Source organism: Mauremys reevesii, linkage group 3 (assembly GCF_016161935.1).
Source record: "Mauremys reevesii isolate NIE-2019 linkage group 3, ASM1616193v1, whole genome shotgun sequence".
NCBI lineage: Eukaryota > Metazoa > Chordata > Testudines > Geoemydidae > Mauremys > Mauremys reevesii.
Genome location: NC_052625.1, coordinates 27,000,293 through 27,014,282, shown reverse-complemented (window position 1 = coordinate 27,014,282; position 13,990 = coordinate 27,000,293). Strand labels below are relative to the sequence as shown.

Genomic DNA, 13,990 nt, shown 5'->3' with positions numbered 1-13,990 from the left:
TGTCTCCATTGCTTTGGGAATGTCCTTCCCAGTGCATCCCCAGTATCTGTGGGGTTGGGAGGCATTATCCCATCTACAGTATTTTCCCCTCTCCATTCAAAGTCATCCTTGAGGGGATAATTTGCTAAATGAACTTCACAAAGCTTTAGTGTTCCTCGGGTCCCCTCTCACAGGTTTCTCCACTTAAGAAAGAGATCTGAGCTATCCATTGATCAACTTTGTTCTTGCCCTGAAGTTATAGGGAGATGGTGGCTACAGGCTGTGGCCCTTGGGCTGCTCCCTAGTTATCCTTGATTGTAACTATTTGAAAAAGAGCAGTCTTTTTGTGAACAGTTTTAAAACTCTTTTTACAGCAAGTTTGTGCTGTATTTTAAGTAATGATTGCCCTGCCTCCCATCCTTCCCCTTGATCATTTAGTGTGGCCCATAGGAATGGATTGCTGGAAAAATTCTTCACTGCCATTGCTGAAATACTATTTTTAATAAAACCTTATTTGAATTTTCTTAGGAAGTCAGAGTTTCTATCTGGAGCATACCGATGATATTCTCTGCCTCACTGTGAACCAGCACCCGAAATATAAAAATGTTGTGGCTACCAGCCAGATTGGTAAGTGATTCTCCATATTAACAAAGTATTACTTAAAATTTGTCCGGAGGACTGATTAATTGGGGCTGGGTGCGTTCATATTTAGAAATCTGAGAATTATCAGAGTTACTTTCCCCAGATTATCCTTTCACCCTTAATGAGATCACCAACTTTTAGCATTTTCTTATTATTTAAATGTCTGTCATCTCTAATTGTGAGCACTGAATTTTAGATCATGGGATATCATGTCTTATAATAGTGTGAAAAACAAAAAAAATTAATAGGACTGCTAGTATTGCTGGTAATCCTCTCATTTATAAAGAGCCCACTTTATTGGTCTCACCAAGCCACTGTTCAGCAGTATAACAAACAACAAAGAGTCCTGTGGCACCTTATAGACTAACAGAACTCACATGCATCCCACGAAAGCTTATGCTCCAATACATCCGTTAGTCTATAAGGTGCCACAGGACTCTTTGTTGCTTTTTAAAGAACCAGACTAACACGGCTACCCCTCTGATAATTAACAGTATTACAAAGACATTCCTGAACAATGAAAGCATTATAATGAAACCACCTTCATAAAACCTCAGAAAGTGATGCAGATAAGAGAAAACTGCAAAGAACTCCCTTTAGCAGTAAAAAAAAGTTTGAGCCCCTAAGGCCCAATTCTGAAATCTTACTTATGTGAGTAATCTTTATTCACATGAGTGGTCCCGGTGGGTTACTCACAGGACTAAGAGCTGCATGATCAAGCCCCCTCAGATGCAAACTTAAAAATAGAAAAATAGGGTCTGATTTCCCTTTTCACTAATTTAACACTGCTGTAAGTAACTCCACTGAAATTTGCAGTTACTCCTGATTTTACACGACAGTAAGTGAGAGAAGACTCAAACCCATAACTTTTATACTAATCAACCTTAACAGTGAGACAGGGAAATGTCAATATAGCAACACCTTGACAAATAGTCCTTGCCAGTTGTGAGGTTCTGAGCATGATTGGTTCTCACTGAAATTAATACAAATTTGGTTATTTAGCGGCCTCAAAGGTAGGGAAAATATATTTAGCTATCTATTAGCCTTATTTGAAATACAAGTTCAAACTATTACTATTAGGAAAAATATTCAAAAAAACTACTACACTGAATTCTTTTACTTCTGTCAAAAGAGTACCTGGTGTGCTATTGCTAAGGAAGATTTTGCAGTTTCTTTATTCATTGTTTTGTTATTAAAATTCACATGCTATTCCTGCTAATGTTCAGCCGCTGTCAGCCTTTCCATTAGAAATCTCTATTTATAGAAGACTAGAACTTACCTGTAAATGCATCCTGGGCTAAAACTCAGAATAAAAAGGTTTCAGGCCAGGAGCAAATCTTATTTTATACATTGGGGGAAACAGTTCAGCAAAAAACAGACACATTCTATTTGCTGTTGTCTTCTCAGAGTTTTTATAACATTTAAAAAGAAAAAATGCCTTTTCCCTATTGGTCTCACTTTGTCTGCCTCTATCTCATTCAGGTGAATCCACAGTGTCTAGTTAAATACATTAATAATATTCTATAATAATAATTTACATGTGTATAACACTTTTTATCCTGAAGGGACCCAAAGTGCATTATACACTAGCTATATATGAGCTCTCTGAAATGCATTCACTTCTGGAGTGAACCATAGCACAACCTGCTGCACAACACTAAGGAGAAGAGAAATATGAGAACATTTACAAAAAGTGCAGTGGAAACTTTAATGCCCACAGAAAGCAGTATGTGTTTAACTTAAGATCTCATCTGACAGAATAGTTGACTCTGCAGTTCATGCAACAATGCTAAAGAAGAGCTCAGTTCTACAAAGACTTAAGCTTGTGTGTAATTTTATTCATGTGAGTAATCCAATTGAAGTCACCAGTTTAAGTGAAAGGAGAATCTCACCCTGTATTTCTCTCCTGATATTTGGGGTCACAAGGGCATTTTCATGTAACTCTCATCAGAGTAACACTTACCCATGACTTCATTGGGACCTAAGTTTCAATTTCTTATATTTGGAAAACAATTCACCATATTTCAACATTCACTCATAGTATCTTGGAGATAGTAAAAGCTATCATGTCCTAAATTTTGAAATAGAACCCAAATTGCATATTTTTTCTGAGCCCTTTTAAAAATATGTTTAGGACCTGTTATACTCACACATTCCTTATAATAAAATACATGTACATTTTTCTCAGCTAGATTCCTGTGATGGGATGGAATGAAAAACAAAATTTTTCAGAACAGCCCCTTTCTTCTTTTCTGTCATTGTTTAATAAAGAACCCATAAAATCAGTGTTTCTGACTTTTGATCTACATAATTATTGACACATTTTAGTGTAAAAATCACTTAATGTAAAAAGGCCTGCACAGCTCTGGCATTAAATGCCTTATTTAAAACAGAGAAAGCAATCAATATTGTTGTTTTATATTTGTGTATAAAAGACAGTGTTCCTAAAGAACATCAACAGTATTCTTGCTTTTTTATTTTGTTTATTTAATCCATATCCATTTTCAAATTTTTAATTTTGTGCTTCCTTCTGGTGCTGATGCTGAGTTCAGCATTAGAAACATGACTTATTTCAGCTATCGTTTTCCCTTGGTTCTTCCTCATTTGCTGTTGCTCTCACAATGCAGGTGATATAACAGAATTTCCAGGTAAGGCTGTTTTGTGAGTTCTAGTCAACATAATTATGTAAAAGTTTCATGTTAGCTGGTTGTATCTGTGTGAATTGCGGATACAAGTAAAAACATCTACAGACAGTTTATTTTGCATGAGGTTTTCCATGAGTGTTTTGTTGATCATTTAGAATTTGTCTTATTTCATGAACTACAGTAATTTTTCCCTATGTTTCATAAGTTATTAAGTTTTTAAGTTGTGTGGTTCTTAATCTTTTAAAAAATGTTTTTAATGCCCTGTTCTTGAAAATTCTTATTTTACATTGAAGCCTTCACAAATTGAATTAATGCCATTTTAATGCATATCTTTGCATTAAGGTACAACTCCTTCTATTCATGTATGGGATGCTATGAATAAGCAGACTCTTTCTATGCTGCGATGCTTCCATGCCAAAGGAGTCAACTATATTAACTTCAGTGCTACTGGCAAACTTCTGGTGTCAGTAGGAGTCGATCCAGAACATACTATCATTGTGTGGAGGTGGCAAGAAGGTAAATCTAGAGCCCCTAGCTCTTTATTATTTGCAATTATTTACTTTGTCGGTCAAGACTTTGTGATTAGCCCCATGTGTGACACAGATAAATCAGACGACAACTCTTCTGTACTAAGTGGTCCATTCTATCTTCAATAAATTCATATAACTATCATCAAGGTGAAATTCAGCCTAGTACACAGGGATTACACAAGGGTATACATCATATGTCGAGAAACCCAATAGATGTGGGAGAGGGCTCTGTTCTGTAATACAATTCCTGGTTTCAGCTTATCTAGCAGAGAAGAATGTGACTGCAGACTCTGTCAGTAATTAATAGAACCTCATTAGTGGTCCTTAAATCAGGGAAGTTTTCATCAGATCTTCCAGTGCGAGATGTGGGAAATGGATCTCTTTGACACTTTCTGCACAAGAAATACTGGCCTCTGATCTTAACTCTAGGAGAAGACCACACACTAGGAATTGTTGCTTCCTTCATTTGTTATGGAGGGAGGCTCCTGTTTGGCTTTCCACTTGTACCCTTGATTAATGGTGCTCCAGAATGTCACAGTTCAAGGCAACTGCACCTGTATTTTTTTAACATGGTCTAGCAAGGGCAACCAGTTTAGGCTCCCAGGGCCTCAGCTTTCTTGGGCAGAGATCCATGTCTCTCTCCCTCCTGACCAGGGTTTTTCTAAGTTGCATAGTTCCCTGCCTACACTGTGAGTTCCCTAGCAAGCCAGACTACCTAAAAAGGCCTGTGTCTGCACTTTGCTTTCTCTCCAGAGGCTAAAAACAGAATAATTGTCACAGCTGTAAGTTACCACACAGCTAAACAAGTACATTTATTCTTAAAATGAAAGTTTTACAGATAAAATATACTAAAAACAATAAACAAACCTGCACGCATGCTAATAAGCGTACCAGAGATCACCCCCTGCTCCAGCAAGGTAGGTGATCAGTTCTTCAAACCCCACACGGGTTTTCTGTGTTTACAAGTTCATAACAGCATTTTGCTCAGAACAAGAACACCTATGCATAAGTTGGCCTTTAGACTGCTTGGGTCTTTGATCTTCAGAGATTGAATCAGTCAGACAATGGTTCTTTCCTCAGGGCATAGCTTCAAACAAGGTTGGGTCCCAAAGTGGGAATTTGCATGCCCCTCCCTCCAAGTATTTCCTAGAACACCCATTTAACATTGTCCCAAAAGTTCTTTGTCTGGCGTATTGTTTAAAAAAATGATTCTTCTCCCCTCAGCAACCTCTCAGTTGCCAGCAAAAAATTGCAATTATCCAGCAGTTGCTAATAAGCAGTCAGAAGATTTGTGGGGCTTTAGCCAGGAAAGGAAGTTCTGGGATATGCCTTCCCTGGCGGGAGCCCTGCAAGCCTGCCTGCAGTCAGGGCAGCAGCAGTGAGGGGGACCTGCAACCCAGTTGCTGGGGCTTTCTACAGAGAGCAGGGGAGCTGGGGATACTTCTCCCTATACTCTCTGGGGGTTGGGGCTCAGCACATCTTTTCTTTGGTGCAGCCTCCCTTCCTGGCAGGACACAGCTTGGAGAGATACTGTGCAGCTCCAGCATCTGGGCTGCTGTCCCCTCCATGCTACTGCCCTGCCCACAGCCTCCTTTCCCAGCCCACAGCCCTTTACTTCCTGTGCAGTCTCTGTGCATAGGCAGGTTTGTGGGGCTGCAGCCCCAGAAGGAAGTCTGCACCTATCTTCCAAAAAATGTTGTTAATAAGAGGCATGCCATTGCCAATATCCAAATCCCATTACCATTAAAGTCAATAGGACAAGATTGGTTTCCAGCAAAATGTTGCTATGAACTGGAAGTTGTCAATATCTTGACAATTTGTCAACTAAATAATAAGTTGTCAATGGTTGGTTGCTATTAAGTGGAATCTACTGTAGTTCTTTGAAGCTTATAACACTTCTTAGGGTTTATGTTGGCCAGCTTTCCTCCCTAGAGAAGTTACATACAATCCCACAATAATACATAAACTTTGTATTTATAATCCAATAGACTCCAAAGCTATTTAAACCTAATTCAATAAGATCTCACAAAGATATTGCAGGAAATTGCTGTAGCTGTCAGACTGACAATGGTCAGTGATCTTAATGGCTCCATAAGGTTTAGTTTTCAACCCTGCAGTAAGTAGATCAGTGATAATTCCAATCAGGCTGAGAGTCTGTTCGTAATCACTCACAGCCAGGGTACTTCACTCAATCTGCCACTATTTTCCCCACTCCTGCATATCCATCCCTATGAGGTTCTTCTCTACAAGCCTGATATTAAAAAGTCTTTTCTTTGTATCTGGTATGGATTAAAACCCTTAAATCCCAAAGTATAATTGCATTTGACTTATAGGCACTGCAGTCTTTAAAGGGGCCATGTCTCAAATGGTTCTGATTTTATTTTTTAGTGTTTTGACCTGGCATGCCTGCAGTTAGCAGTTCATAGCATGGCTCTTACTATCAGAGGTAGAGTGACCCCTAAACTAGTGTTCTTCTTTGAGTACTGGTCCCTATGTGTATTCTACTGTGGATATGCATGCACTGCATGTGCCCAGAGCCAAAGAATTTTGAAAGTAGGATCCATTTGTCTGCACAACAACATTTCTTAAGTGTGGGTGTTGTAAAGGGCTAGCCGGGGACAGAGGGCTTGCAAGATGTATAAATTAAACTAAATTAAGCAATGGTGCAAGGTGGGTGCGTTTATTTCTTTTCCTGAACAGAGACTCATCTTTTGGTATCTGGGAAGTAGTGCCCTAAGCCATCCAGTAGTACTAGTCAACTTATTTTTATAAAAGTACATGGAAGATTAATTTTGCAAGTAACTTTAGCTTTATTTTTAATGTCTTCTTAATTTAAAACAGGGGCTAAAGTGGCTAGCAGAGGAGGACATCTGGAGAGAATATTTGTTGTAGAGTTCCGCCCGGATTCAGATACTCAGTTTGTGTCTGTTGGGGTAAAACACATGAAGTTCTGGACACTAGCTGGCAGTGCTTTACTTTATAAAAAAGGAGTCGTTGGTTCCAGGGAAGATGCTAAAATGCAAACCATGCTTTCTGTTGCCTTCGGAGCTGTGAGTTCAAATTGCTTGTTATGAAATTTCAGTAATTTTTTATTAAAACCCAAAAGTATCAATGCCAGTTTGGATGAAATTCACTCCAATGTGGGTGACCCATGCAAGGCTCTGTGAACCTTTACTTCACACTTAAACCCTTAACTTGGGACTTTTAAATGGTCCTCAGAACATTGCGGGGGTCTTCTTGAACTACAATTTGTCCCATAATAAATGTCCTTTGGAATATTAGTGCTTACCTGGGACATCTCTTGATGTGTTTTTTATTTCCAGTACCTAAATTATTTAGCAGATGAGCAGTTAATTTAGAAAAATTAAATATTTAATTTTGTGATGAGATTTTATAAAAAAAAATTTCCCATGATGTTATATGTGACATACTGTAGTGATCTAGCTTGTGATGACACTGTATAGTCCTTCCTGTGTGTTCATTAGGGAACAATTTAATGGTTGAATTTGATTTTAAGGGCACACACAGATGTGCATTAGCACTGAAAATGGAGTGTTAATGTGAGACCAAGATCTTATTCAGTCTCTGCCTCCTGCAGAAACCCCATGCAGATTATTCTTATGCCAGGGACAGGCATAATCTATACAAGACACCAATGGTAACACTAAACCTGCCCTTAAACATGCTAAACAACAGGGCCAAGGTTTTAAATACAGGTGCATAAAGGTAGGCTCCTAAATCCTCAGTTAGGTGCCCAAATAAGCGTCCTTATTGTCAAATGTGCCTAGCACCCAACTGCTCCCTTTGATTTCATGGAATTACAGTGTTGTAAAACTGGAATAATGCAGTGGAGAATAAGGCCCAAAACCACAGCTGTTGTAGACTATACTATTAATTATTTCTCATTACAAAAGTTCCAAGGTGTAACCCCATTACTTGTCATCACAAAGTTATTTTCATACATGAAGGTCCACCTGCAGACAAGTCAAAACTGAGAATTATTAATCACTATTTATTCAGTAGAGAACAATAATCAACAAAAAGAAGCAATAATGTACTGTTAACTCAGTTCAACCTTTTCATTTCATGGAGAGATTCCAACAGAAATTATATCTTCTATAAACTGAGACCCACTTCCTGTAAAGGGGCATTGTTTGCTGGGAGCACTGAACCTCAAGTACAGAACCCTATTCCCTCAGGGCAGTGGTCAACACCATGGAGACACCTGCCTGATTCCCCTACAGGATTCAGCCACCACCAGCTCTTCAGGACTGGCATAAGATTGACCGCTACCTAGAAAGTCAACTGTACTAATACAGCAGGCCACTGTGGCCCTATTTGGGTTACTGGGGTCCACTGTCTCAGTCTTCACCACACTTGACAAGAGGAAGAAGTCACTCTACCCTTCCGCATTGCTGGGCAGACTGCTGCCACCAGAGAATCAGGAAGAACCAAATCAGGGCCAGAGTAACCCCAACACCCCCTATCACCACCTAAGGACCTCTCATCTTCATCTTGTGACACAAGTACCAGTGTCTGATGACATTAAATCATTTCAGTGGCAACTTGTGCATATCAGAGAACCCGCACAAGCTATTTGACATCCTGTTAGCTTCTGGTCAAGCTAGGATTGCCTTCCCCATAAATGAAGGACTGAGGTACCAAGTATCTTCAATGTGATTTGAGGACTTCTACACACACTCCAACTCCAGGGTCCTTAGTTGTGGACAGGAGAAGTCAAAGTGGAGCAAGAGTGCCCAAAGACAACTCAGCCTATCTGGGAGAAAATCATATTCTTCTGCCTCTCTTCATCCAGCTCACTGCCATACAAGGCAATCAGTTTGAACCCAGTGGAGGCATTGATACCAAAGATCCTGGTGTCATGGACTCACAGATCGTGCCCACTCTTGGCCCCGTGCGGTCCATGGGGGGTGCCCCTTTCAGTGCGACAGCCCTTCTTGGGGGTCCACTCTCTCTCGGGGTCAGGCCCCTCCACCTCCTGGAGCCTTAGCACGTCTGTCTCTCACCATTGGCCCCCTCAGGGAGTCCACGCTGTCTGGACCCCCCGGTCCTCCTCACCCCCAAAGGGGTTGATGCAACCCTGTTCTGTAGACCAGAGTGACTCTCAGCCAGCATAAAACAAGAGGGTTTATTGAGAGTTGAACACAGCACAGGAAACTCTCAGGGCCTCAGGCCTGGCCTCCCTCAGCACAGCATATCCCAGTCCCCCTGCAGCCAGGTGGGCTCTGCCTGCTTCCCCTCGCCAGCCCCCGAGCCTCCCTGCTTCCCAGCTGGGCCTCCGATATCCCTGGCCCCAAACCCCCTCTGTCCATTGTCTTCTCTCCAGGTGAACAGGGTCATAAACAGGAAGGCCTGGGTCTCCTCTCCTCTCAGCCCTCCTCTGGCTGGAACTGGCTGGTCAGGTCACCGGGGTCCTCTCTCTGCAGCCCATTGTCCTCCCACTGGCCAGAACCGGTTGTGACTCCTGAGCTGGGTCTCTGGGTCACCAGGTCACCAGTCGCTGGGGTCTCCATCCTCCAGGCCATCAGCCGGGGTCCTGAATCCCTCTCCGGTCCTCTGTAACAACAAACTCCCTCTCCCCTCACCTCGTTAAACCAGTAACACCCAGGGACACTGAGTCCCACCCCCTGTGCATGCAAACCACTGGAAAACACAGAAAATCCCCAGAAAACCCCCCACTTCGTCACATCTCTCCCCCCTTCGTGGCTGAACGGAGCAGGATGTAGCCACGTCAGGGTGAATGGTCCGTGTACAAGGTTAAGCGCCGCCCAAATAGATACGGCTGCAGTTTGTTGAGGGCCCACACCATGGCCAGGCATTCCTTCTCTATGGCCGCATAGTGCTGCTCCCGGGGCAGCAGCTTCTTGCTCAGGTACACAATGGGGTGCCTCTCCCCCTTAGTATCAGTTTGCATCATCACCACCCCTAGCCCTGTGTCCGAGGCATCGGTGAACGCCAGGAAGGGTTTGCTAAAATCCGGGTTTACCAGCACCGGGCCCTGGATAAGTGCCCTCTTCAGCACACAGAGAGCCCTCTGGCACTGCTTGGTCCAGACCATCTTGTCCAGCTTTCCCTCCCTACACAGCTCCATGAGGGGAGCTGCCAGGGAGCTAAAGTGAGGCACAAACCTCTGGTAGTACCCCGCCATCCCAATGAAAGCCTGAACCTGCTTCTTAGTCTGGGGAGTGGGCCAGTCCTGGATCGCCTCCACCTTGGCCAGGTATGAAACCTCCGCCATCCCCACCTTGCACTTTTCAGCTTTTATGGTCAGTCCTGCATCCTGGAGGCGACCCAGCACCCTCTTCACCTGGGACACATGTTCCTCCCAGGTCTGGCTAAAGACACAGATATCGTCAATATACGCCAGAGCAAAGTGCTCCATCCCCCTTAGCAACTGATCCACCAGGCGCTGGAAGGTGGCAGGTGCTCCCTTGTGACCGAAAGGCAGGACCAGGAACTCGAAGAGCCCTATTGGGGTGGTGAAGGCAGACTTCACCCTGGCTTCCGGGTCCAAAGGCACCTGCCAGTAGCCTTTGGTAAGATCCATGGTAGTGAGGTACCGGGCGCCCCCCAACTTGTCTAGGATCTCATCGGTTCTAGGCATGGGGTAGACATCGGACACGATGATGGCACTGAGCTTCCAATAGTCCACACAGAACCGGAGCGACCCATCCTTCTTGGGGACCAGCACCACCGGCGAGGCCCAGGGGCTGGCAGACGGCTGGATCACCCCTAAAGCCAGCATATCCCCGACCTCTTTTTCCAGGTCCTGGGCTGTTTTCCCAGTGACCCTGAATGGGGAACACCTGATGGGAGGGTTGGTTCCTGTCTCCACCCAGGGGACAGCCAGGTTAGTGAGCCCAGGTCGGTTGGAGAACAGCTGCCGGTATGAATGCAACACCTCTCTGATCTCTGCCTGCTGGGCAGGGGTTAGCTGGTGAGAGAGGGGAATTGATTCCAGCGAGGGGTTAGCCCCAGTCTCAGGGAGGAGTCCCACCAGGGGATCCTCTCCCTTCTCCTCCCACTGCCCACACACAGCCAGCACCTCAGTAGGCAGGCACTCTTTGGGTCCCTCCTTAGCCCCCCATTTCAGGTGTATCCTCACTACAGGCACCTTAACGGGGGGCCTGAACACTCCCCTCAGGGTCATGTAGGATCAGGCACTAGCTGGTCTGGGTCCACCACCTCGGACCGCGCCAGTGTCACCTCCGCGCCCGTGTCCCAGAACCCCTGGACGCTCCTTCCCCCCACCTCAATTGGGATGATGTGGCGATTGTCCCCCGGGGCCTGTTCCATGCTCACCCGGCAGATGGAGTACGGCCGCTCTGGACCTGGGGCCCCGCCTTCCCGTGCTGGCCTGGCCTGGCGGTCCCCATCCCCCTGGCACAGTCCTCTCGACTGCAGCCCCCTGGCCCAGCAGTGCCCCCTCTCAGTGGGCTTCCACCCAGTTAACACCCCACAGGTTCTGCTTGGCCACCATTTCCTTCATCTTCAGGCACTGGGCCACCTTGTGCCCCTTTTGGCCATAGTAATTACATTTCAGGTCCCCCAAGTCCCATGCGGGGGGGGGGGCTTGGCCCACCCCGGCATTCCTGGCCACCCCTGAGCTGGGCTTCCTGGAGTCCCACCTTTGAGAGTTCTCTGGGTGACTCCCCTTCTGAGCCCCCAATGTGGGCCTTCCTCCTGCCCCTGATCTGCTGTCCACAAACTCATCTGCCAGTGCCCGTGCACTGCGCAGGTCCTTGGGCTTCCGGTCCACAAGCCACATCTTAAGGTCTGGCGGGCAGATGTCATACAGCTGCTCCAACCCCACCAGGTTATACACATCCTCTGTGGTGGTGGCACCTGCGCCCTTCCCCCACTTGCGGAGATATTCCCCCAGCAGGTTGGCAACCTCCTTGTAAGTGACACCTGAGGTCTTGCGTACACCCCGGAATTGTTTCCTGTACGCCTCAGGGGTCAGTTCAAACTTCAGCAGCAAGGCCTGTTTGAACAGGTCGTAGTCCCCGTCTCAACACCATCCATTTGGCTGAACGCCTCTATGGCCTTGGGACCCAGCAGGGGGGTCAGACAGCGCAGCCTGTCTGTGGGGTCAATTTGGTTCAGATCACAAGCCTTCTCAAAGGCTGTGAGATAGGCATCAAGATTTCCCCCCCCCCTTAAACTGGGGCAGCAGTTTGGTGTCTAGAGTCCCCCCAACACTGGAATCTTGGGGCCCTTCCCCACTTACCCCGCGGCAGACCCTCTTGGCCCGCCGTTCCTCCATCACCAACTCGTGCTTCCGCTGTTCTACACGGTCCTCTCGTTCTCTCTCTCTGTCCACCAGCCTCCACTCCTCCAGCGCCAGCTCCTTTGCTTTCAGCTCCAGCTCTAATTTCTGCAGCTCCTCGAGGGAGGAACCTGACTGGGGTCTCCCTGTGCTGACTGGGGAGTCGGGTCTGACACCCTCCCGGTCACTACACAGACTGCCCCCCACGGCTACTCCCCAGCTCACTGGGCACCCCGGGAGCCCCCCCTGGGGTCTGGAGCCTGTTCCTCAGACTGGTCATTCTCTACAAGCTGAGCAATCAGCTGCTCCTTAGTGAGCCTCCCCACGCTCAGCCCTCTCTTCCTGCACAGACCTGCCAGGTCGCTCTTACGGAGCTGGTTCTAGGCCATTTCCAGGCTGATTCCATTCAACACCCTCGTTCTATTGCTGGCAGCCACTCACTGCAAAGCGCCTGCACCCACAGCAAAACGTCTACAGGGTGCATCCACAAACCATCCTCTGCTGCCACGTTGTCACGGACTCACAGATTGTGCCCACTCTTGGCCCCATGCGGTCCATGGGGAGTGCCCCTTTCAGTGCGACAGCCCTTCTCGGGGGTCCACTCTCTCTCGGGGTCAGGCCCCTCCACCTCCTGGAGCCTCACCTCTCTGAGCCTTAGCAGGTCTGTCTCTCGCCGTGGGCCCCCTCAGGGAGTCCACACACTCTGGAGCCCCCGGGCCTCCTCACCCCAAAAGGGGTTGATGCAACCCTGTTCTGTAGACCAGAGTGACTCTCAGCCAGCATAAAACAAGAGGGTTTATTGAGAGTTGAACACAGCACAGGAAACTCTCAGGGTCTCAGGCCTGGCCTCCCTCAGCACAGCATATCCCAGTCCCCCTGCATCCTGGTGGGCTCTGCCTGCTTCCCCTCGCCAGCCCCCGAGCCCCCCTGCTTCCCAGCTGGGCCTCCGATATCCCCGGCCCCAAGCCCCCTCTGTCCATTGTCTTTTCTCCAGGTAAACAGGGTCGTAAACAGGAAGGCCTGAGTCTCCTCTCCTCTCAGCCCTCCTCTGGCTGGAACTGGCTGGTCAGGTCACCGGGGTCCTCTCTCTGCAGCCCATTGTCCTCCCACTGGCCAGAACCGGCTGTAACTCCTGAGCTGGGTCTCTGGGTCACCAGGTCACCAGTCGCTGGGGTCTCCATCCTCCAGGCCATCAGCCAGGGTCCCGAGTCCCTCTCTGGTCCTCTGTAACAACAAACTCCCTCTCCCCTCACCTCGTTAAACCAGTAACACCCGGGGACACTGAGTCCCACCCCCTGTGCATGCAAAGCACTGGAAAACACAGAAAACCCCCAGAAAATCCCCCACTTCATCACACCTGGACTCTATGCTGCTCCTGAAAAAAGGTGGCACTGGCATTCAATTCTCTCCAAGTCCACCTAGCAACAATACTGACCTATCACTCGCTACATAAGCACACAATCTTTTCACATCCAATGGTATCAAAGTTCTTTAAAGGCCTTCTACAGACTCTGTGTTTTGACCCCCTGGTTCTTTGGTGGGACCTCAGTATCATTCTCATGAAGCTCGTGGATCTGCCGAACCACTGTCAGAAGGCTGCATATACTACCTTACCATTCAGATGGTCTTCCTGGTGTCCATAAGCTCAGAAAGTCAGTGAGCTCCAGGTTCTCTTACCAGACCACCTTACACATCCTTCTGTAAAGACACAGTGGTGATGAGACCACACTCCCAAGTTCATCCTTAAGATACTCTCAGACTTTCACCTAAACCAATGAATTACTGTGCAAGTCTCCTTCCCCAGCTGCACTCAATGCTGGGAGAGGAGAAATTACACATCCTGGATGTTTCCAGAGCTTGCTGTATTACTATCAATAGGCCAAGCCATTTTGGCAGTCTCCCCT

The 13,990-nt window shown here is 46.6% G+C and overlaps 1 protein-coding gene across 1 annotated transcript in view; it reads left to right on the top strand.

Annotated features, from left to right (window-relative positions):
• Positions 1-13,990, top strand: part of EML6 (EMAP like 6) — a 374,873-nt gene that overhangs the window by 325,406 nt on the left and 35,477 nt on the right. The window contains exons 31-33 of the mRNA XM_039531367.1: positions 508-606; positions 3,609-3,782; positions 6,638-6,846. Of these exons, the coding sequence (XP_039387301.1) occupies positions 508-606; positions 3,609-3,782; positions 6,638-6,846 (482 nt within the window). The remainder of the gene's footprint in view (positions 1-507; positions 607-3,608; positions 3,783-6,637; positions 6,847-13,990) is intronic.